The following is a 24,483-nucleotide window of genomic DNA, read 5'->3' on the forward strand; positions in this document are numbered from 1 at the left end:
AGTACCACCATCTCCTAACAGTACCAAAGAGAGGGAGCGCAGCCTTCAACACATGGGTATTGGGGAACATTCAAGACCTAAACTATAGCAACTGGCCTAATGGATACACCTTCTTCTGTGAACTACTTGTAAAATAATGCAATCCATGGCTGGGTAAAAAAGCAATAGTGTTTAAGCAAACTTCCTCTGTAGTAGGTCTATCTTTTTAAGCTATATACTAAAAGGAAACCAAATTACAACAGATTCCACAGTACTGAAAAGTTTCTGAAGTTCTTCTGGTAGTATAAGGCCTGGCAGTTTATAATGGCAAATCCTCCAATTTTAAGAGAGTTTGGTTTTTCCTCCAGTATTTGACTGACAATAAAGCCACAAAAGCAAACTTGGCTCTATTTCTCTCAACCCAGCAGGACAACTGCTCCGCAGGAAAGGAATTATCATCATGAATCAACTGTAAAACACACAGCCATTCTCTCTGATTGAAAGAGGCAGCATTTGTGCTGCAGGAAAGGTCAGCCTGGACACTCCAAAGGGAAGACTATAGGCACAGAGGAAACTAAATCAGACCCCAGTTAGCACTTTCAATGATTCACCACAGGGGGTGGTCAAATAGAAGACTTGTATCTGGTCAGTGCTGTTGATTTCTTTGCACAACTGGCTGAATATAATTTTAGGTCTGATGATACCCAACAAATTGAAGAAAAGCATTAGTTAATGACAAATCCCCAAAGATAAACATAATCTGTGCATTAACTTGAGTTGCACTTGGCTATATAATTTCATTCCTGTTTCTACATTTGTATTTTTATTATCTCAATTGTTTATCACATGAAAAAAATCCGCTAGCCCAAAGATCATATTATTTTAAGTTACAGTCATTTCAAGCCTAAATTTTAGCTTATTTTTATAGCAAAAGTGCCGTTTCTGTAAAATAACTAGGACTCAACGTCACCAGTCACCATAGCTGGAAACATCTGACATGTTCTCTCAAACAAGATCATTATTTACTTTACCTTTAAAAAAAACTTTCTATAATGACTCATAAAACTCATAATATTTTTCATTCTAACTAGATGAACACTACCAAATCATAGAGATTTTCTTCAGTTTAGAAATGAAATCAAATCACTGCCTGATTAGCTAAAATGAAATTCAACACCAAATCGCCAATGTAAAAATCTAAAGATGATATCACAGCACATGCAATCTTTATTATCCCAAGAATACAGATTATGAACTTGTTGACCCAAGTCAGGACAGGAAAACGGGAACTCATACCCCAAATTCTGAAGGGCCAAAGCTTGGAGGCATATGGTATTTATTGGTTCCATCACATATGACTTCCATCCTTCACATGTGTTAGGGTGACATGAAAAGCACTTTCTGAGCTGACTATGGTCCCTGGGCTGCTAGAAGATAACTACCCAGGGTTCCATGCATTAAGGAGAAGCCCTGAATGTGACTCCACAGCCATAAGAAGCTGAAGAGTTAAACAAAGTGCACATACCTCCCAGCCTTCAATGTGTGCCTGCCACTCTTCTAAAACTTCCAGTTTCTCCATCTGTCTCTTGGCCTCATTAATGTTGGAACAAACAGCTTTCATGGCTTGGAGGGCTTCCATCACTGCTGCATAGTCACTATGTTTCCGTGGAGTCCGCTTCAGTAATTCCTGTGGATACACAAAGACAAACCACCCTTTGATCTCCAGTGTTCTGGTACAGCAGGATCAGACTGACCAGGAAATGAAAACTGCAAAGACTGTGACAGCCACTCTGCTAAATGACATCACAACCTCCACCAAGATAGAGATCAAAAGCAAAAGGTCAAATCAACCAGTTAGCATTACTTTAATGCTCAGCTTTTGCAGAAACTCTGGTTTATCCTCAAACTTACCTGTATTTTAGAAACAGAAGGAGGTTTCTTGATTCAAATCATCAACTCTCTCACCTGGATCACATACTAGCTTTTATAAATCTGACTTTTGTTCGAACAGAAGCATATCAGTATATGTTAATTTCCTCTTTCTCAGATTCTTTAACAGATCTTCAAATAAATATGCACCACAATTTCAAAACTGAATTAAGTCCCCATTTCTAACATCTTTTGAGAAGCTACAAGCTAATGTCTTCATTTAACACAGTTTAAAGAGACTTTAATTCTGAGAATTTATTTCTGAGAATGTATGTCTGTCTTATGATTTTGGGGTCCAGAACAAAAGTTTCAACTTCATCTTGGGAAAAAATGGAATGTGTGTTCCTTTCATGTTAGATCATATCAAACACAAGGTCAAAGTTTATTTCAAAATATTGAACAATAAGACAACTACAAAGTGCCTGCTTTCCCACTGCATATTGAGGAATAAAAAAAAAAAACTTTCTGAAATTCTGCCTCAGGGTTTTCGTAACTGTGTTAGTGCCATGTTGATGACAACCGCCATAAGGAAACAAATGACTAACCAAGAAGCAGTGTGGTCACAACTGTCTAGACAGTGGGTGAAGACGTTTAATTTTATATTTCTAAACAATAACTAAGAAGACCTTTTAATATACTTAAAAGATTACAGATTATTCTGCTTTTGATATTTGGAATGAAAAAAAAACATAAAACTTTCATCCCCAAAGCAAAAACTAAGAATTAAATAAGGGAGTTATGGTTGTATGGGAAATAAGAACACCAACCTTCAGGACAGGAAGTGGCCCCTGGAATGGTGGCCAACCCTAATCCATAGAGTTAAGACATGAATTACATCATGGGAAATAACAACAAACAAAAAACAAATAAAATAATAAGTCTAATGGTTACGCACACTCAGATTCTGAGTTACTCACACTATCACCTCGTTCTTTTAATGCTTACCTCTGAATAAATAAAGCCACTCAAAGACAATACAAGCATAATTTTTCAGCATTAGCTTATTTGTATACATAAGTAAATTATCTTTTTCTTTTTGTGTGTATGAAAATAATCTTCCCCCAAAAGGGAAATGAGCTATCCTCTGTCTACAGCCTTTTAACTGGTCTCTTACATGTGAGACAAGAATGTATCTATCATGCTGGGTTTGTTTTTGCTTTTGTTTTAAGAATTAAATTTAAACACTTTTTTCCTTCCTAATCAGCAATGAGTGATTTAAAGCAACCACTTGTTTACAACGTACTTTTAACATTCCTTCTGTCTCTTACAATATCTGGGATTCCAACAGGGATGAGGGATAAGGGTACCCGTGGTTGCATAAGTCCAATGAGTCCCTTAGCTGGAAATCAGTAGGGACTCTCAAAACATCAGAACATACAGAGTTCTGCTTGTATTGATATTGCATGTTAAAGGCTATGCCCAAATTGCAGCTGGAGGTCCCTGCCTTTGTTTCAGCATAAGGCTTTTCATAGTTTAGCCAAGCAACTTTAGACCTACTTTGTAATAAGAAATCATTCTTTAAAAACAATAATAAGGTTTTCACAGGTTTCAGAGATGACTCAGTTCATAAAATGCCTGCTGCATAAACTTGAGGACCCAAGCTCAGAGCCCCAGAATCTGTATCAAAAGCTAGATGTGGTGCTCTTCACCTATAACTCCACTGTAGAGAGTTGGGATAGAGACAGGAGGAACCCTGAAATTTGTTGATCATCCAGCCTAGCCAAGTTGGTAAGCTTCAGGCTCAGTTTGAGACTTTGGTTCAAAACAATTAAGGTAGAGAGCAATTAAGGAAAGATATCCTGAAGGCAGATAAGCACCCTGACAGGCAGACAGCTAGGAAAAGAGGCTATAGGTAAACAGCCAGATGGTAAAAGTCTGGCTTCTCTATCCAGAACAAAGGCTTGGTGCACAGCCACCCCCAGCCTCCCAACAACACACACACACACACACACACACACACACACACAAAGACTACCAGACCCATCTATACTCAAACACTCTTAAGCTGCCTCTTCTTTGTTTAAGGAGGCCCTGTTCTATAGTACCAAAAACAATTAAAAACTTCAAGCCCTCCCTGAGAATCCGGTTTATGAATCCCCTCTGCACGTACAGGGGAGTCTTCTGTGTGTATACTTCTTGACTCTTAACAAAATTTTGTGCCTACTGTGTCTGAGAATCTCCCTGACTAGACAGTAACATTTTTGGAAGACTTGCCTGCAAATCCTTCTGGTGATCACCTAAATATTAAGGTCAGGATAAACTGAACCAAACCACAAACATATGCCGTGGGGTGACTATTGAGTTCGATGGTGTCCCTTCCGCATCCTGGAACAGGAAGGTCACCACTGCTACATTTAAAGTATGATGGAAAGCACAGAGTGGCAATTCTATTTTTCCCACTTCTTTGGTAAAGAGAATTCACTTTTAGATTTAGCTCTAATGCCTTTGTTTCTAAGAGCAAGAAAATCGTTTCAGAGAGCTCTGGCTGAGGGCTTCACAGCTGTTGAACAGTCATTAGGCTGAGGCTGAAGATCTCTTAGCTACAGGCAGCTGGCTCCAAACAGACTTCATGAACTTTAGTCCTAATGAGACTGCATTTTTTCCTCTACTCTAACAATCATAGTCTTCTCTGACTGGGTAGGATCTTGTTAGTGTCTCATTCAGTCTTCTCTAACTATGGAGAACCTTGTTGGCATCCTATCTAGTTTTCTCTGGCTACATAGGATCTTGTTAGGGTCTTATGTAGTCTTCTCTGACTAGGTGGGATCTTTTGAGGGTCTTACTTAGTCTGACTACAAACAAGCTCTTCTTGGGCTCTTCGCTCCCATCTCCTGGGTCAGAATACATGAACAGGATCATTAAAAACTTATTGGACTGTTACATAATCTGGATGCTAACTGCCACCCTTCCAGATAATTGTGACTAGTGTCCAGCTAGCTCCTCTTACTATTGTATACCTAAAATAATGGAGGCGGGGTAAGTTAAAATCTGAGAACTGGATTTGAGGGGCCTAATCTGGAGACTACCTTCATAGGGCATAAAGCATTCCACAAGGGCCCTATCTGGGGGTAATTTAATTGGAGTTTATTTTGACCCACCAGTAGCTGAGGAGAGTCTCTGTGACACTTTCTGATGGCTCCCACATTAGTGGGCTATGGCTAGCTGTAGGGTTTTAAAGATGATATGAAGAGCCAGAGAAATTAGAAGAAAGACCTTCACCCAAGAAAACCCTACTAGTAAGAAAAAAAACCCCAAGGGTCGATTCTGATCTTTGGAGAGCCTAAGCCTCCAATAACCTTCATATTCATGTAATTCTTATTCCAAGAAGAAACAAAATCATTATTTGCGCACTCTCCTAACACCCAAAAGTGGTATTTTTCTTATAGGAAAGAATCAGGAGATACAGATGTTTGCCCATGCTTCCTTTACCCTGGCAGAACTTAATGACACTGAGTAAGAAAGAACTGGAAAGTTATATGGAGGATCCAGAACAGTATGATCAACCAACTGAGCAACTGAAGCAGATACATGAATTATGTTGGAAAGATGTAATGATGTTATTAAAACAAACACTAACCCTTGTGGAAAAGAGGGAAGTGTTAGATTGGGCTCTTTGAGCAGCAATAACATTGTCACTGCCCAGGGGACTAAAGTGAACAAGTAATTCCATATGGTGGATAAGGCTAGCCCATCTCTGAAATCCAAATGACCACAATGAAAATGGAGAGGATATTATTACTGTGTAATAGATGGTCTTAAGAAGGCTATGGTCTAAACTCTTTATTAATTCCTGTTATATACTTCAAGAAGTCAAGGAGGTTTCCACACACCCTGAATCACTGGAAGAAGTAATCCTAAAAGCCACACTCTTAACTCAGCCAGCTTCAGACATTCATAAAACGATCCAGACACTGGTGGCAGCACCAGACAAAACACTAGCAGGCTTTTGGTTTTGTTTTGGTTTTGTTTGTTTTTTTTTATTATTATTATTTGTCCAGGTCATAAACTCAGTCTTTTAATGATAGAACCATAAAGGGAAAGAGTATCATGTGGAGTTAGTGGTCACTACAAGAGGTAACTAGATAAATGCCCTCCCCCCAACCCCTGAAACAAGTCTGAGCCTAGGGCTTGCTTCACAAGAAGGTCACTTCCCATTGGGAATGCTCTCAGAGACCTCCCAGACCCTATTCTATCTGTAAGGGAAATCACTGTTAACATTAGTGTCTTCCAGCCCAGTTGACCTTCATGTCATCATCTTCCCCACAATGACAGATCTGCCAGTCGGGAGAGTTCCATACTGGCTCGAATCATGATCACCAATCTTAAGGAGTTTCTGATTGTGAGGAGCATAAGATTAGATTCATGACTGACTCAGGGGTGTGATTCTCAGCACTGTCCCTTTCCCCTGGTCCCTGGTTCTGAAGGTTTACAACAATTCAGGGTGCACTAGGCCAGCTCCTTAAGTCATATTTCACTCAACAGCTTGCATGTTCAGGAGGGTAACTTCACATTTGTCATTTCTTTTTGATAGTTCCTCATACCCTGCCTTACTTCTCTGTTAGAAAGAAACTTTTGTCTAGACTCAAGATTTACCTCTCCAGGGCAGAACACTACTGCTTGTCTCAATCGAAAGCAACGGTCAAGGCTTCAGCATAGACAACTGGAAGTACACACCATAGAGAAGGCTTAAATGTCCACTTTTGTAGTTATGTATCTTAAAGATCTTGCCTATTTTTTAGATGAGAGGCAATGTCTCTTGAAGCCTGAAGTCAGAGAGGGACATAGTCCAAAGGCTAATGAAATAAGAATGGTGGGTTGAATGTTCTAGCACATAGAACATCCTATTCTTAGTGTTAGCAAAGGACCAAACAAATAAATCAGTCCAAGGTTGCTGTATGATCACTTACATAGTGGCTCTGCCCCATCCAGTTGTTTCTAATTCTTACACTCTCCTCACGCAGATTTCTCTAAAAAGACTCCTGGATCAGGGCTAGATCTTGTTTGTTTGTTTGTTTGTTTGTTTGTTCTTTAAGACAGGGTTTCTCTGTGTAGCCTTTGCTGTCCTGGAACTCACTATGTAGATCATCAAATTCAGACTCCCGCTGCCTCTTGAAGGCTGGAATTAAAGGTATGTGCGGCCACAACCACAAGTAATTTCTTAATATCTCATATAATTCTTAATATCTTAAAGACAGTTTCTTAAATATCTCAAGTCACCCAATAACCAGTTTCTATTTGCTTTTGAAGATCTCACATGCAGAGCAGGACAGATTACTTTCACTGTTCTGTTGCAGCAGCTTTGAGACATTCTGCCTTATTGGCTTAGCTCTTTCCCAAGACTTGATAGGATGAACTTATCTGAAGACTATCTTGATCCAATATGTAGGTGATCTCCTATGTGGACTGACCAAAGGAACCTCATATCCAGAGAAAAGACCCCTCCTTAATCTCCAAGCTATCAAATATAGACTCTCTTGGGGAAAGATTCATCTATACAAAACCAAAGTTACCTATTTGGGCCTTGTCTTGCCAAAGGGGCCCAGAGCTTTAGAACCAGAATGAGTCTGAACCATCTTGGCCTTCCTGCTCTATCAAATCTGTTCCCCCAAATCCTCAAACAGATGAAAGCCTTTCTGGGAGCTATAGGATATTGTAGAATTTAGATTCCTGGTTACACAGTGCTAGCTACACTTCTAAATCAGGTTCCCAAGGAGACCTAATCTTAAGAATTCACCGGAGTTGAATGGATTCCTGAGTCATAGCAAGCCTTCCAGAAACTTAAAAAGACATTAACCAAGACTCCTGCCTTAGGCTTGCCTAGTAAACCTAAGTTTCACTGGTATATAGCTGAGAGACCGGAAACAGCTCTGGTGTAGTCATCCAGTACATTGTTCATTTCCTCAAGTCATATAGATACCCAAGGAATTACATCAGGTAGCCATGGGCTGATCTGGATGTCTGTGTACAGTTGGTACTGTCAGTGTCCTGATTCCTGAATCTCAAAAGACTACCTTTGGGCACACCCTCATTGTGCACATGTATGATTACACTGGGTCATTGGAAATTAGAAAACAAACGTCTAACTCAGTATATCTCAATCTTCCTAATGCTGTGACCCTTTAATACAGTTCCTCATGTTGTGATGACCTACCCAACCATAAAACTGTTTTCATTGTTACTTTATAGATGTAATTTAACTATTTTTATAAATCATAATATAAATCTCTGTGTTTTCCTATGATCTTAGGCAACCCTTGTGAAAGTGTCCTTTGACCCCAAAGAGATCACGACCCCAGGTTGAGAACCACTGTAAATCTAACTCACAATAGGTTCCTTCAATATCAGGCCCTCATGCTGGAGGGGGCTGAAATTACATTTAAGACCTGTTGAAGCCTAAACTGAGCCATCAGTCTTCCAGAAATGAAAGAAAAATCTCTCCAGTCCTGTCAGGAGGTCCCTATGGACCATTCTGGTCTCTCAGATCAACTCCTGGAAAACACTGACTTGGTCTTCTATCCAGAGGGAAGTTCCTTCATGAGTGAAAGAATCTAACATGCAGGATATGCAATAGTCACTGACTTCAAAGTGCACAAATCAGGTCCAATATCCCCAAAATTGACTACTCAACTAGCCAAGCTAAAAGCTCTCATTTCAGACCTGGAACTGTTCTAAGGGGGGTAGGGGTAGTCAGTATTTATTTACACAGATTCCAAATTTGGCTTCCTTATTCCCCATGCCCATATAACCACATGGAAGGAAAGAAGCCACCTCCTAAGTACAGCAGAGACCCCTATAAAGTATTCTCAAGAAATTCTCTAGAATGCCATCAAGTGACAGCAATCCTCTGTCACGGACGTCAGAAAAGAGACCCAATGGCAAGTGAAATAGGATGGGTGACTCTGAGAACATGTGGGTGCACTGGGGCCCAAGTAATGTCCCATGCTCTGGGAGGAATCTCTGCTGCCTCAAGAAAGAGCCAATAAATTCCTTGAGAAACCAGCTTTAGCCTATAAAATCAGAAATCATGAAGGATGGGAACTAACAGCTAATCACTGGCTATCATTACCCTACAATGAAAGTTTTAAAGCCTTTTGTCAGATATGTCATTTGGGACAAGGAAGTACACTCATCCTAATAAATAGAATGTTCAAGGGACACAGCCTAAAAGAAATGATCCATCAGGTAGTACAAGAATGTGAGCTTTCTCATTGACATAACCCCTAACAATGGTATCTCCAGCTTCAAGCACCAAAGTCATGGCACCTACCATGAGGAAGACTGGCAAGTAGATTTAACTATATGCCTGGTGAACAAAATTCCAAATATCTCCTAGTCTTAGAAGATAACCTTTACAGGGTGGATAAGGGCTTTCATGTATGAAATAAAAAATAAAATTTAATTTAATTTTAAAAAGCACAGAGGTAGATAGAATGTTGTTCTCTAAAATAGTTAGCTAGGGTATTGTTCTCTAAAATGATTCCTAGATTTGGAATACTCAAAATTCTCCAAGGCAAGTGGTTGTGGCAAATACCTTTAATCCTAGCACTGAGGAGGCAAAGGTAGGCAGATCTCTGTGAGTTCAAGGCCAGCCTAGTCTACAGAACTAGTTCCAGGACAGTTGGGGCTCCAGAGAGAAACCCTGTCTCAAAAAACAAAAACAAAAAAGTCTCCAGAATGACAATATGTTGAGGTGATCTTTCTGTGCTCTGTGTAAAGATTTTTCTGTGTACTATTAAAATGTTGATTTCTGTGCAGCAGAGAGTTGAGTGCAGACTTTGCTATTGTTATTCATATGCTAGATCATATTTTGTAGACACTCCCTCTCTCACCTTCTGATTGGTTTTAATAAAAAGCTGATGACCCATTGCAAAAACAGTTAAGGAAGATGGGACATCCAGGAAGAGAGAAGAACTCTGAAAAAAGAGTCAGATGCAGACAAGATTTCGCCAATCAGCTGGAGGAAGAAGCAGGCTGGGATGTAACGAGTCTAACAAGACTCATGGAAGAACTTAGACTAGAATAATCGTGTTAGTAAGTCATATGAGCTACTTGGGAACTGCCTAAGCAAAGGTCTTAATCATCTATAATAAATATAAAACACTGTGTCTTGTCTCAGAGCTAGGGTAAGCATAGAAAGTCCTTACGGTTTTAAAAATGGGCCTGCTTACTTCTCAGGGTCTGACTAAATTCAGTATCATCTACATTGTGCTTGACAGCCCCAGACTTCTGGGAAAGTAAAACAAGCTAGGAATCTCCTAAAACACACCTAAGGAAGCTAGGTCAGGAAAACTGGAGTGCTATGGGTAAGATACATTGCCCTGGCCCTGCTCAAATTTATGAATGAGTTTTATTACCAAGTGTCATGCATTTGTGATCCCTGTATAGTAAAGTTTCCTCACCAATGACCTTGACCAGACTCTAAAACAGTCACTGGTGACTCATGTCATCAGCTGGCAAAATTCCAATAGATCTGTCAGCAATTGAGACAGGATTTTTCAGAGAAGGACATGAAGGACCTTCCCATTTCTGTCCAGGAAACCTCATACTAATCAAGACATCAGGTTCTAATCAAAAGCTTTATCCACCTCCTTTGGTAGAGCCAATATCTTGTTACACTAGATACCCTCAAGGCAGTTGGAGTCATAGGACTAGACACATGGCTCCAATATACCTGTGTCAACCCCTGGACTGCTTTTGGCTCTCCCAAAACAACAAAAGACCCCAAGAAACTGCCAGATCAAACTGATCCTAAAATGTCAACCCCCTCCCAAATTTGATAACTTCAGGCTATGTCTCTTAGGGAGTGATTTCTCACTGGGTCTGCCACAGTTTTTGCCACCTGACTATCGTGAGTCCGTCTACATATACTACAGTGTCACTTCTTTTGATGTGTTTTTGTGGATTTTGCAACCCCTTTCTCAATAAAACTGTGCGCCCCCCCCCCCCAATTTGGATATTTCTGAGCTAGTTTCTAGAAGATGGATCAACAAAAGCATCACTATATGACAAACAGTAACAGGAAAGTGAAAGCACACAGCAGATGGTAGGTGTAATACCTATTCAGGCTTCCTGCTCCACTCCCCCATTTGTAGGATGTCTCTGTGTTGTTTCCTGTCTGTAATCAGCACTTTTACTCTGTGTTCTGTCATCCCTGGGTTCATGGTGGTCTACACCATACACTTACAATAATTATTTTAAAGGGAAGTGTATTCGTTGGGTTTCCATTGCTGTGATAGACACCATGACCCAAAGCAACTTGGAGAAGAAAGGGTTTGTTTCAGCTTATTGTAGATCATAAGGGAAAGTCAGGGCAGAAACCCAGACGTGAGAACTAAAGCAGAGGCAATGGAGGGACACTGCTTACTAGCATGTTCCCATGGCTTGGTTAGCTTGCTTTTCTTATACATCTCAGAACCATCTGCCCACGGGTGGCACCACCCACAGGGCCTGGGGCCTCCCACATCAATTGTTAATCAAGAAAATGTCCTCCAGACTTGCCCACAAGACAAACTAATGGATGTATTTTCTCACTAGATCTTTCCATCTCCCAGATGGCTCAAACTTGTGTCAAGTTGACAAAACACTAACCAGCAAACTAAGCTTTAAAATTATCTATTTTTAACCTTAATTTCATTAGCATCAAGTCACCCAAGTATGAAGAAACAAAAAATAGACCAACAGTGGAAGTTCTCTGTAGCTAAAGTGCTATGGAAGCCAATCAATGATTTAACGAGGTCTCTTATAAAGTTAATGCATTTATTCTACATGAAGCTCAAACAAGTGTGCTTCAGAGAGCACTAAAAGCATCTTTTAATGGTCTTTCTACAAAGGCTTGTTTCCTATTCCAGAAAGGAATTTATGACAAAACAGCTAAATTTTTTTTTTAGCAATTATGGTCTATTCTTTTTATAATATTGGTCTCTTTAAAATATATATTTTAAAAAAGAAACAGCCAAATATTAAGGCAATAACAAGCATGGCACATAATTAAAATACCTTCAGAAGGAGAGGGTACTTGCATATCCTTTGTATTGGTGTCACTAAGTATCCTTCCAGGGGAACATCTGTATTCTTCCGTCCACCAAGCAGCATGCAGTTCTGTGGTGAAAATAAACATAAGTACATCTTGCAAACCTGAGGTTGTGAACTATTCTGTCATAACATTTTATGCTGAACATTTGTGAAAAATATGGGCCCTTACATACCATGTTACAAGGTATAGTCAAGACCCAGTCTTTCACATTGGTTATAGAATCTAAAGTGAACCTGTATTTAGAATTTAATTTACATATACTCTTCTAAGCAAGCATGAAGAAGAAGGGTTTGAGTAGAGAAAGGGAGAGAGAGGAAAAAATAGAGAAACAGACAAAACAGATATATTTTGTTTATAGGAAGTACAATGCTGTGTTTGGAGAGATGGGTCTGCACTTAAGAGAATTAAGAACACTTGCTACTTTTTCAAACAGACCCAGGTTCAGTTGCCAGTACACAGATCAAGCAACTCACAACTGCCTGCAACTTGAGTTCCAAAGGATGTGACAGTCTCTTTTGGTCTCCACAAGCTCCTACACACATGTTGAACACATATAGACAAGCAGGCACATGTACAGGCACACATACATACACATAGAAAAAGATAAAGTAATTTTTAAAAGTGATCATGTTGGAGAAAAGCAAACACAGAGAAGTTGAGTTCTACCATGAACCTCAGGCTTCACTGCTTACTAGTGACACAACTTGAACTCATTTCTGAGTGACTCACTCTGCCAAACTGGAACACTTTAACCTGGTGATTCCAAGTCATTCTTTTGCTGCTGTGCTTATGTGGTCACACTTAAGGAATGACACTGTGGCAGCCAATCTCAGAGGAAGTCAGAGAGGATCTCCACATTGGCAATGTGAAAGGAGAAATCTCCACACTTCAGCACTCACAGGGTGGTGGGCATGAAGCTCACCAGGAGGGGTGGTAAAGAGAAAACCCACTGGAGTAAATGGCCTTCAGTCTTCTGAAAAAATGTGCAAAGAGGAAGACCTGTGTGAAACTTGTTTCTACACTGCCTATCAGGGTGGCCACACAGAAGTGCACTTTATACATCAGGTATGAAAGAGAAGCGCTTCAGATAGTCGAGGCCAGCATATTCCCTGTCACAATTTTATAATAACATTCCATATGAATTTTGAGGAGTGACCAAGAGCTAAGAGAAACAGACTGTGAAAGCACAGCACTGGTACCAAGCCCTCCACTGCAGGGGGCAGCCAAGCCTCATAGGTATAAACTATGTATACCTAGTTTGGAGTGATCACTTCATCTAGACAGCACAGGAGACAGAGGAGCCAAGATTCTTCAAAGTAAATATGGTATTTTTCCAGGGAGAAATCCCTGGACACAATTATTACATCTTATGCTCTTCCATGCCTGCTTCAGAGTTTCCTGTTCCAACGTGTGTTAGCAGTGTAGAAATGTGGGAACCCTCTTCTACAGCTCTGGCTGATGGTCCTGAAAAGTCCTAGGTAGTTTAAACTTTCCAGATGTGGTGGTAATGGGAGGTACATGTATGTATTCTTATATATTGTGGACATCTATATTGTAATGAGCATGCATATTGGTACATGTACATGTGACTCATCCATGTGGAGGGCCAAAGTTGATGTAAGAAGTCATTCTCAATCCTCTTTCACCTTATTCAATGAGACAGAGTCTCAGTGAGACAAAGCTCACCATTATGACTGGTCATTCCAGCCAGCTTGCTCTGGGGAATCCTATCTCTCCATCTTCTAAGGCTGGGGTCTAGGTGGATACTCCCTCAGTATTTGCATGAGTCCTAGAGAACAGAACATTGGGTCGTCTTCATGCTGGTACAGCAAGTACTTGTCCTGATTGGGTCTTTCAACTTGATACAAACTACAGTCACCTAAGAACAGGAAACCTCAACTGAGGAATTTCCTCCATGTGTCTGTGGGTATTTCTGCAGAGCATTTTCTGAGTTAATGATTGTTGTGGGATTGTACAGTGAGCTGTGCTGTAGTCATAAAAATAAATATGTCCACTGAATAAGTTTCAGGAAGAGAAATGACATCGAAACATTCTGAGATAACAGCATCAGCAAAGCCCCAAGATAATATCATCATCACCCCAAACTGGAGACTGTTATATAAATCCTAAAAGATAACTGTATAAATTATACCTCATTTTATGAATGAGGAAACTAACACCTGAAATATAATGAGTATCCTAATATCAACCAATAACCTATGTTCACATAGTTTCAGGATGTGAACTATCAAGACAGATTCTGTCTGCTGGAGTATGCTTTGAGTCACTTAATCCCACATTCTTGACTTGTGACTTCTCCAGTAGGACTTCACTTAGGTCACTAAGCAAACTAAACTAATTAGCATCCTAAGTGATTGCTGCTTTAGGCAGGATACACTAAACAAAAAAGTGGAGTTCTTATACTCTACAAATGGAGCTTCAGAGAGCAAAAATCTCTTATATTTTTGGTTGTGAGCCTAGCCTTTAACGGCTGAGTCATCAAAAATCTCATACCAAGGAGTGTTGGCCAAAATGCTAGCACATTCCATGTTAGCCTGAGACTACAGTTCTTTATGAGGTCTTCCAGCATACTAGCCAGTAACTTAACATAGATAACCTAAAAACATACAGATGGCAGAGAGAGAATGCATTTATCTTTGGCTGCAGAAAAGGAGGCAGGTCATCCAAGAAGGACCTGAGTGGGTACCCTGGGAAGAAGTCTGAAATCCCTTACAAATCACCTGGCCTTCGGCTGCCCTCAGACCCGTGCATGGATGCATATTCCTGAGAGGGTAGCTCTGACAAGCTGAGCACTCACAGAGGGGATCACGTTGAACAATGAAGATAAACTGAGTAGAGGTATCGTAGAGAAACAGGAAATCAGATGGAGTCTAGGCAGGTCACTATGAATAGAATAGAGTAAAAAGTGAAAAAAACCAAAAGCCCAGTTACTAATCGAGAGAAAACATGGGCTCCAGAGTTGCCATTAAGTTGTTTAAAATGTCAAGTTATTTTTTTATTTTAAAATTATGAGATACGGGCCAGAGAGATGGCTCAGTGGTTAGGAACACTGACTGTTCTTCCAGAGGTCCTGAGTCAAATCCTATCAACCACATGATGACTCACAACCATCTGTAATGGGATCCAATGCCCTCTTCTGGTATGTTTGAAGACAGCTACAGTGTACTCATACATATAAAAAAATAATTCTTTTAAAAAAATTATCAGTTACACAAAGCATCAGGCAAACTTGACTTAATCATAAACAGTAAAACCTCTTCAGTGTAGCCAGATATTATATTTAACAAAGACTTCAAAACGGCCATCATAAGTATCAGGCATTGATGGTGAGCAGAGAACAGGAACCCTCAACAGAGAGAAGCAGAGGAGCCAAATCAAACAGACATCAAATGAAAAGAGAACGTCGTTGGGCCTCAAATAAACTCATATAAATCATCCAATGCAAAGAACAGAGAATTGGAAAAATAAATAAAAAGAGTAGGGGAAAACCAACAGTTCCAAGGCAGCAGGAGAAAACACGGATGTGGTGGCTCACCAGGCCATGGCTTAAGGGCACTGGCTGCTGTTCCAGAGGACCTGGCTTTGATCCCCAACATCTGCATGGTGTCTCACAACCATCTGTAACTCAGTATCAGAAGATCTGACACCCTCTTCTGACTTTCTAAAGCACTACACAACACATACGTGGTGGTCAAAGATCCATAAAATACACACAAGATAATAAAATACTAATAATTATCATTTTCATTTTAATGTATGCACAAATGGTAATAAAGAAAAAAGAAAAAAAGTATATGATTTTTTTTCTTTTTGATGTTTCAAGACAGGATTTCTCTGTGTAGACCTTCCAGGGTATCCCGGAATTCACTTTGTAGTCCAGGCTGGTCTCGAACTCACAGTGACACACCTGCCTCTGCTGCTGAGTGCTGGGATTAAATGCATGTGCCACCACCACCTGGTTTATGGTAACTGTTTTTAATAATGCTTACAAACTTCACAATTTATGTTTTATTTTGTTCATTTTATTTTAAGTTGGAGTCTTGGAGCCTTACCACGTTTCCCAGACTAGTCTTCAGCTCCTGAGCTCAAGACCTTGCAACCTCTTCCTCCCATGTAGCTAGAAGCATGACCACATTCCACTGGGGCCATGCTAAAATGTCTCAACATTTATTAAAATACAAAAGACTTATCTACAAATGAGAAAAGCAAAGTTATTTTCCTCATCTAACACAATGTAGTTAAACTACGGAAAGACAGAGTACTAAGAGTGCCAAGAAGCAATTGAAGGAGTTTGCAAACAATATACAAAGCACAGGTCCACTCTCATCAGAAGAAGGAAAGCTGTGCAGCAGAGGAGTCCAAGTCAAAATGAGGAAAAGTAAAGACGTAATCAAGAGTTCCATCAATAGAACCACCCTTTAAAAATGAAGGCATAGACATTCCCAGATAAACTGGTAAATATGATGTATAGGAAAGATTAGGGTTAGTTGATCTTCACAAGAAAGGCTGTCAGAATCAGGGTCAAATCTGCAGGAGTTGAGGTGACAGTCTGTAGAAAATATAAAACACAGAAAGATGAGCATGCCTAGGAAAGGAAGTTCTGGCTATGTGCTGTGTACTGTAACATTTAAAAATCATAAATAGTTGCCTAATAAGAGATAAAGAGTAAATTTCAAACACCAAGAGATCTATCATAACTACCAGGAAAATAGACTTTATCAAAAAATACCATTTAAGGCAAAAGTGATTATTTTGTAATGATAAGTAGAAATATGAACATAATAATCATGGATTCATACATATATAACAAATTATAAAGAAAAATGGACAAAATTGAAGGCTATAAAGAGAATTATATTTGGACTCAATACTCCCTTTTTATGTGGATAAATGATTATGAACAATTCACAACTTCATTATTTTGTATAAACAATAACACAAATTATTCATAGTTTTACATACACACACACATATGAGTCATAGCTTTTTACATTTAAAAAAAAGAGCTAAAGGTGTAGTTCAGAAAGAGATGTGATATTGTTTAGTGGCAAAGTACTTGCCTAGCATACACAATGTCTGTACTTCAATGCCAATGTTGAGAATGACAAAAAAAGAAGACAGGAAGAGAGGGAAGAAGGAAGGAAGGAAGGGAGGGAAGAAGGAAGGGAGGGAGGGAGGGAGGGAAGAAGAAAGGAAGGAAGAAATGAAGAAAGGGTAATAACAAAAACTCTCAAAACTACTAAAGTAATAAAAACTTAAGAAAGACCATTCACATGAACAATCTACAACTTACAAAGATTTCCTCCTAAGACCCAGCAATACAGCAATAGTGCCTGTTCATAGTGTTTCTATTCAGTAATCTACAATAGGTTCTAACCTAGATAATGTAATAAGGAAAAGAAAGAGAAATAAACTACCTGAATTCAGGTAGTAAGTTGCTGCAAACAGAATACTCTGCAAAAACTACTACACCTAAAACATGAATCATTCCCAAATGATACTCAGATAAACTTAAATACAACAGCACCAACAGAATAAAACATTCAGGAAAAATCATAAAATAAGCACAACACCTAAGCAATTCTTAACTATAACAAGAAAAGCATAGCCATAATGAAAATATTAACAAATTGTATTTCATCAAATTTTAAAACTTTAGACTTTTCAAAAATTTTTTAAAAAATTGAAAAACAAAGCTGGGAAGAAATATTTCAATATTTCTGTATTCGATACAAAAATTGTTTCCAAAACTAAGAACATTTATAAGTTTCTATAATATAAACACTCCAATTCAAAAACACACAAAAGATTCAAATAAATACATCATCAAAGAAGTCATATGTATGGTTAGTGAGTACAAGCAAGCATTCTTAGATTCAAATTCAGACTACAGGGAAATACTAAATACCTAGTATCACGGCTATAATCATAGGACTAGTCATACCAAGTGTTGGCAAGGGACAGAAAACCCGAAATCTCAGCACAGGATTCTGGGAATGGCTTGACCAATGTGGAAAACAGAGCCAGTTTCTTAGTTAAATTTACCATAAAACCCACCATTTCACTCTTAGTCTCTACTCAAGGGAATGGGAATTTATGTCCCCCCAGAGAGGCTAGTGCATTAATGCTCATAATTCATGGCAAACACAATAAATAAATCACATTCAATGTTCATTAATTAATAAAACAGATTAACACAATATGGCAAATCTACACAATGCAATATTATTCAATAATAATGACTATGAAATAAGATATATGACATAAAGCTAGGTACTAAAGAAACTACTAAATAACAAAAGCCAGGCCCAATGGACTACACGGCATGTTTCTCTTTGTATAAAGTCTACAAAAGCTTCAAATCTGATCACAACACCTAAGAGGTGTATTGGGCAGAGGGGTTACAAATTTGAGGATAGTTTGCCCTAGACAATAAGACTATATAAAAGAATTGCTTTTAAGAAAAGGCCAGTCTATATAGAAAGCAAATCAGTGTTGCCTAGAGCAAATGAGGGAGAAGAGCTATGAAGAAACAGGAGGGGCTGTATAAGTACATGGAAGTGTTCTAAAGCTAGACTTTGGGGGGATGGCCTCCCAACTCATCCCACTTAATCAGACACTTACAATGACGCCTCACAGCTGTCAAAACATGCCTTTAAGTATGCTACCTTAAAGAAAGTTGACATTGAATCCTGATGCCTTCATGAAAACAGAGTAAGGAATCTGTGTAGGTAAGACCGCAACTGATCTACACTTGCTTCCTTCCTGTGACCATCCCACTTTTGATCCTCTAAGGCATAAGCAGATCTCTAGGGAGCTGATGATGTAAGGCAAAGGTGAACTCTGATCTAGGAGATCTCATATACATTACAGGTCAACCAGAAGAGGGCATTAGCAGTATTTACACACACAAGCTCATCCCAGATCTGGATATCATGGACCAACTTCAAAGTCTGCCTGTGCTAAGAAGTAACTCAGGAGAATGGGTCACATGCATTCTTACAGGCAGGGCCCTCAACCAGCCAACAGTTGAACATGTACTTACCAAAAGAAACGTCCGTATTGTTCTTATTTTATTCAGTTCAAGAAGTAATTTTTGTGCCTTTTCGTGGTTGCTGCAATATTCATCATAGATACGAAATTTGTCCTTCTGTTAATTATAGAACAGAATAAATAAGAATCACTGTAGACCACTACCTCTTATATCTCTTATATTATAATATATATATACAAAATAATGAAAAGCACAACCCTGAAGTTCAAGTTAACCAATCCTGGCAATTGTGTTTATGAAGGACATTGACAAACAAGGCCACCAACAAATAACTAAGATAACAGCAGACCTTAAAGAAATAACATCCCAGTGAATGCTTCATAGAAAGATGTTTAAGACAGAAAAGTCAAGAAGTAGTATTATAGCTTCTGTCAAACTGCCTTTATTCTGTGAGAAATGAACAAGGCTACAGAGCTTCAAAACAGAACCATTCACTGGAAATGGCCAGCCCAGTGATGGACAGAGATGTGATCCATCAAGGTCTTCTAGTCGTTTAAGCTGCCAGTAAACAACGTACACAGTCTTCAGTGTTAGAGAAATTCTTCCCCAAAATGAATAATTTTGCTATCACGATCTCTGGTCTCTCTTACCATCTGCAAGAATGTTCTCAAAGGAGTTATGATTAATAGCTATCAAAGGAGCCCAGTGAAAAACACAAATAATTTATTAATCAAATATCAGAACAGAAGGATATCCTCTGTAATTTCAAAGACACACAGAATAGTAAGCACTATTTCATATAGCCAGTGGCACATGCATCAAATTACTTGCCTCAAGAGATGATACGAGTCAGAACAAGAGTAAAGTTCATAAATAGCTGAGTGATATTTATGGGTGAGAGATTCATAATGTGGCACTAGGAAATGGCTGTCGGGGCAGAGTTCCCATGAGCATTCCTGGCCTGCGATGACAGCTTGTCCAGCTGGCAGCAGGGGTGGGGGGGTGGAGGGGTCTGATTCTTCTGTGAATGGAAACTGGCCTAAGGAAGTGGATACAAACATCACAGCTTCCAGCCATAACCAAGAAATGCATAGTGTAATCCACTCAGACCTGAGGAGCATCTCCCTTTGACAGAATTATCTCTATGAAATATAGATTACAAAAAGAGCCTGTTCATCCCATATAGATAAAGAAACTACAAGATAAATGGCAACGTAGAAAACATACACAAAGCTTCATTTGGGATATAAAACTCTCACCTACTTGTTTAAGTGAGACATTCATTGGGCAGCCATTTGATTCAGGGAAGCTGAAAATTAGCATCAAGGAATGGGATCAATCATTTTTAAAATTTGTTCTTATAATATGGATGTCCTTTAGTTCTTAAAAACAATTTTCACTAAGCAGGAGGCTTCTTATTTTGCAAATTAATTACATAATTCCAGCTATCCGGCACAAATACATGAAACTGATAACAAGGTTAATGTTCCAGACAACCAAGTTCCTGCCCCTCATACTTTCCACAACACTGCAAACAAGCTTCTGAGAAACCACCCTGAAAGAAAATCAGTCACAGGAAGCCAGGGTCTGTTCACCTCCAGGTTTGCTACCAGCCAATTAACAAGGGAACATTCTGACCAATAAAGGACTCGCAGCGCCATTATAAGAGTGAGAAGTTTCTGCCTCAAAAGAAAATGTTCTATGTTTGAGTGAAACATAAAAATCCATTCATTATGAAACAGGCTGAATATTCATTAGAATTCAAAGCTACAGAAGATGCGAAGAACTAGCTTGTCAGAAAAAAGAAAAGGCTGTTTATTCTTTGAGTGGAATGGATGATGAGAGGTTCCCTCCCCTTTTCTGGCTCTGAGGGCAAGATTTCATTGGCCTTAAAAGACCCCAAACTTCTGGTGTCCGACTTTACTTCTCATGCTGAGTTCACAAACACACACTACTCTGCCAAGATGTGACCCTTAAAATCAAGAGTTTGAAAATAAACAGGAAAAAAAATGTCCTACAAAGTGAAGGAAGCAGGTTCCCACTTCCTGCTGCGCATTGGGTTCCGGATGTAAGCATTCTTCTACAACTTTCAAGAACTCCTTATGTACAGCAAGGATCTCCTCGATATTGGAAAATAACATCTGTAAAATTAATGCACAGATAAAAACTGTAAGTGTAATTGTGAAGCAAATTTGAAAAATTAAATTAAAAAGCCCGTGAGGACACAGCATCCCAGACAGACAGCTACACCACCGCATCTCTTACTTCCACCTGGAAAGCAGAATACAGTTTTTGGACTTTTCTATTCCTACAGAACTTGGGGGATGAGGACACTATACAGACACTCTGGAAAAAGCCTAGGGGACAAACCCCAGCCAGCCAGTCCAAGCCTCTTCCCAGAATGCCTGTAAGTAAAAGTGTGGGCAGATCTGCTGACAGGCTTTCAGGAGGTCCTTGACACTGGGAAAGGTATCCTGGAATGAACCTTTCCCTCCTGCTTCTGACAGGTGCTTGTGCATAGAAGTCACAGCTGGGTCAACTGCACGGTCACTGTGCTGCACCCAGATGGCAGAGTTAGGAACTACAGAAGGCCAACAACACTGCCCACCCTGAAACACCTGCTGCACAGATGTTTTCTTCCACCTGGGGTCCCTGTCAGTGAACATGTTTGAGGCCATTTCAACCACAGGTTGGTTTTCTTTGCGCCCAAAAGTTCGTTAACTATTGTTTCCAATGGTAGAGAAGCCTGCAAGCTAGATACATAATCTAGAAGGAAATAGACTCAGAAGAATCTATAAAAACCTAGGATTTTTTATTAATCAGACAAAACAGTAAGTTAGCGTAGTCAGTAGCTACTTCAGAAACATTTTTTCATTCATCTACCAATCTTTATTTCTTTTTTCAAAACTTTCACAACTTTTCCTCTGTGTGTGTGTGTGTGTGTGTGTGTGTGTGTGTGTGTGTGTGTGTGTGTTTAAGGGGTATGGCTGGGGATGCATATGAGGGTGGGGTGGGGATGGAACCCAGACCCTCAAGCATTACATACTCTCCAGCAACCTTCTGCCACCTGGGTTATCAGCAGTGTTTCTCAGTTGACTCCTATGATGCCTGCAATGACCTTAAAATTATCCCAGAACACATACCAACACTAAGCCCCATCCCAGGACCCCTTTCCTGTTTTACAAGAAATGCTTATGGATTTACTTTTGGGTTGGCGCATTTCATTCTTTTCTGTACTCCAGTGGATCACTCAAATCTTGCTCATTAGAAATTTTAGAGATTAGAATTCCCATTTCCCCATTTCTTGCCTTCTTGAACTACTCTGACAACTCTCTGCCATTTGGCCCAACTTTCTCACAGATACTGAGGTTCTTATCTTACTTCTTATGCTTGTTTTTCTTCATCTTTCCAAATGGTTCCGTGAGCTTGGTAAGAAAAAGAATTCTTAACAACATGTAACCTGTCCTCTTCCTTTCCTTCTCCAATCCCTAGCTCCCTCTTTCAAATTATCAACACAAGTGACTGCTACAAGAACTCACAGTGGCGCTGATAATAAACTGAAGGGCCCTGCAGGAACAGCTAGTGGACACAGCATCACTTTTGTGGTACCCGAGCTTGGCTGAGGGGGCTAAAGCTGCCTGCTCACCTTCACTGTTTCCTCCGTCACATTTTTATCAACCTTTTCTGCTGCACACTGGTTCATTCGATGCAAGAAGGCCTGTGTGAAACAAGAGAAGACATTATGAGGGCAAAGCTCATGTCCTAAAATGACTCTGTACTGAGAAGAATGAGATAAAGTACCATACAAAACACCAAAGCTTACCACTGGGCATAGAAATGCACACCAGTAATGCCAGAACTTGAGTGGCAGAGGGAAGAGGATTGCTTAAAGGTCAAGACTAGCCAGCCCTCTGTAAGGACTTCTCAGCCAGCCTGTATGGTGAGACCTTGCCCCAAGCAAATAGACAACTAAAACTGAAGGTTAAAATTCTAATCTCTGAGTAGAATAGTTTTGTAGCAATGTGTGAGACTATTGGGCATTGTTTCTCCTACCTGAGAATTTTACTTCGATTACAATGCTGAGGCAGAGACAAAGTGATCAAGTCTGTATGAATTATTTTTGGTTGTGAGCCTAGCCTTTAACGGCTGAGCCATCTCTCCAGCCCCAAGTCTGTATGAATTAAATTCATCCACCCGATCGTCAGAATTCAAGGATAAACATTTAAGGTCAGGTGCTTCCTAAATTTTAAATGTTGCAGAGCACAGAAAGGCCAAAATATAATGAAAAATTACATTTCAACTAAAAAGGCAAAAGGACCTAAAATTCTAAAGTAACTCCCTTAGTACTGTGAGATGAGTGGAAAGAAGGAGGGAAGGAACAAGGGAGGGAGGGAAGGAGGGAGGGAGGGAGGCAGGGAGGGAGGGAGGGAAAGAGGGAGGGAGGGAGGCAGGGAGGGAGGGAGGGAAAGAGGGAGGGAGGGAGGGAAAGAGGGAAGGAGTGAGCGAAAGAGGGAGGGAGGGAGGGAAAGAGGGAAGGAGTGAGGGAAAGAGGGAAGGAGGGAGGGAAAGAGGGAAGGAGGGAGGGACAAGAGACATGGGTGCATCGGCTCACTCAGACACATTTGCCAATGACTGCTTTCAGGAAGGATTCTTTCCCACCTCTGTGTCACCATACTCATACTTCATAAGAAGCAAAAGATTAAGTTTCTGGGACTAGGTCAGAGTTCTTCATTGGCCTACAGTAGGCAAAAGCCTGAAACACAGGCTAAGAAGCTACTCAGTGGTAGAATAATTGCCTAGCAGGCACAAGTCCCTGGGTTTAATGCCCAGCTTTTGGGAAAGAAAAGGGCTGGGGAAGGGGTGTTGTATTTAGAATATTTTGACTGAAATTCTTAATGATAATTAGGCTTTCACCAAAGGCTGAATACAGAAGAATGTTTATATATAGTGATCCCTAAACCAAAAGGTTTAAAAAGAAAGAGAATTTTGCACTTAGCAAACTTAGCTTATGTTCTCAAGACATTATCCATAGATTACTTAGTGGCCAGATAAGATCATGTCGAAGACTGGGAATATGGTTCAATTGTAGATTCTCCAGCAGATCATCACTCCTTTGTCTGCCTTGAGAACTCTGCCCCCATGAGCCAAGTGAAAGTATGTAACTTCCCAGGGCACATAAAGCTCAGGGCGCCTCTGGCTATGTCATTCAAAAAGTGAAAATTACAGTAAAAATCGTATCTTTGGCATGTTATATTTGTACATTTATGGCTGCTGCTGCTGAAGACACTGCTCATAATGTCCCCAAATTATCACCCTCAAGGCATTGCTTGAAAGAATAATGACTGGGAAAGCAGTCCTGAAGACAATTTGATAATATATGTCACACGTAACGTGGGCTTTTCTTTAACTTAGTAATTTTACTTCTAAGAATCTGTCCTAGGAATATATTCTGACAAGAATACTCATTGGTCATAAAAGTAATAAAACTGGAAACAACCTAAAGACCCGCCCATCCAGAGATCATAAA

General features: G+C 39.7%; 1 protein-coding gene across 1 annotated transcript in view; it reads right to left on the reverse strand.

Moving 5' to 3' along the window:
- The window catches only part of Prex2 (phosphatidylinositol-3,4,5-trisphosphate dependent Rac exchange factor 2), a 295,598-nt gene that overhangs the window by 201,471 nt on the left and 69,644 nt on the right, over positions 1-24,483 (reverse strand). The window contains exons 2-6 of the mRNA XM_028769792.1: positions 22,603-22,674; positions 20,975-21,097; positions 19,008-19,112; positions 11,905-12,006; positions 1,505-1,666 (exon numbers count right to left, since the gene is read on the reverse strand). Coding sequence (XP_028625625.1) covers positions 1,505-1,666; positions 11,905-12,006; positions 19,008-19,112; positions 20,975-21,097; positions 22,603-22,674 — 564 coding nt within the window. The remainder of the gene's footprint in view (positions 1-1,504; positions 1,667-11,904; positions 12,007-19,007; positions 19,113-20,974; positions 21,098-22,602; positions 22,675-24,483) is intronic.

This window comes from Grammomys surdaster, unplaced genomic scaffold (genome assembly GCF_004785775.1).
Source record: "Grammomys surdaster isolate TR1022 unplaced genomic scaffold, NIH_TR_1.0 64, whole genome shotgun sequence".
Classification (NCBI taxonomy): domain Eukaryota; kingdom Metazoa; phylum Chordata; class Mammalia; order Rodentia; family Muridae; genus Grammomys; species Grammomys surdaster.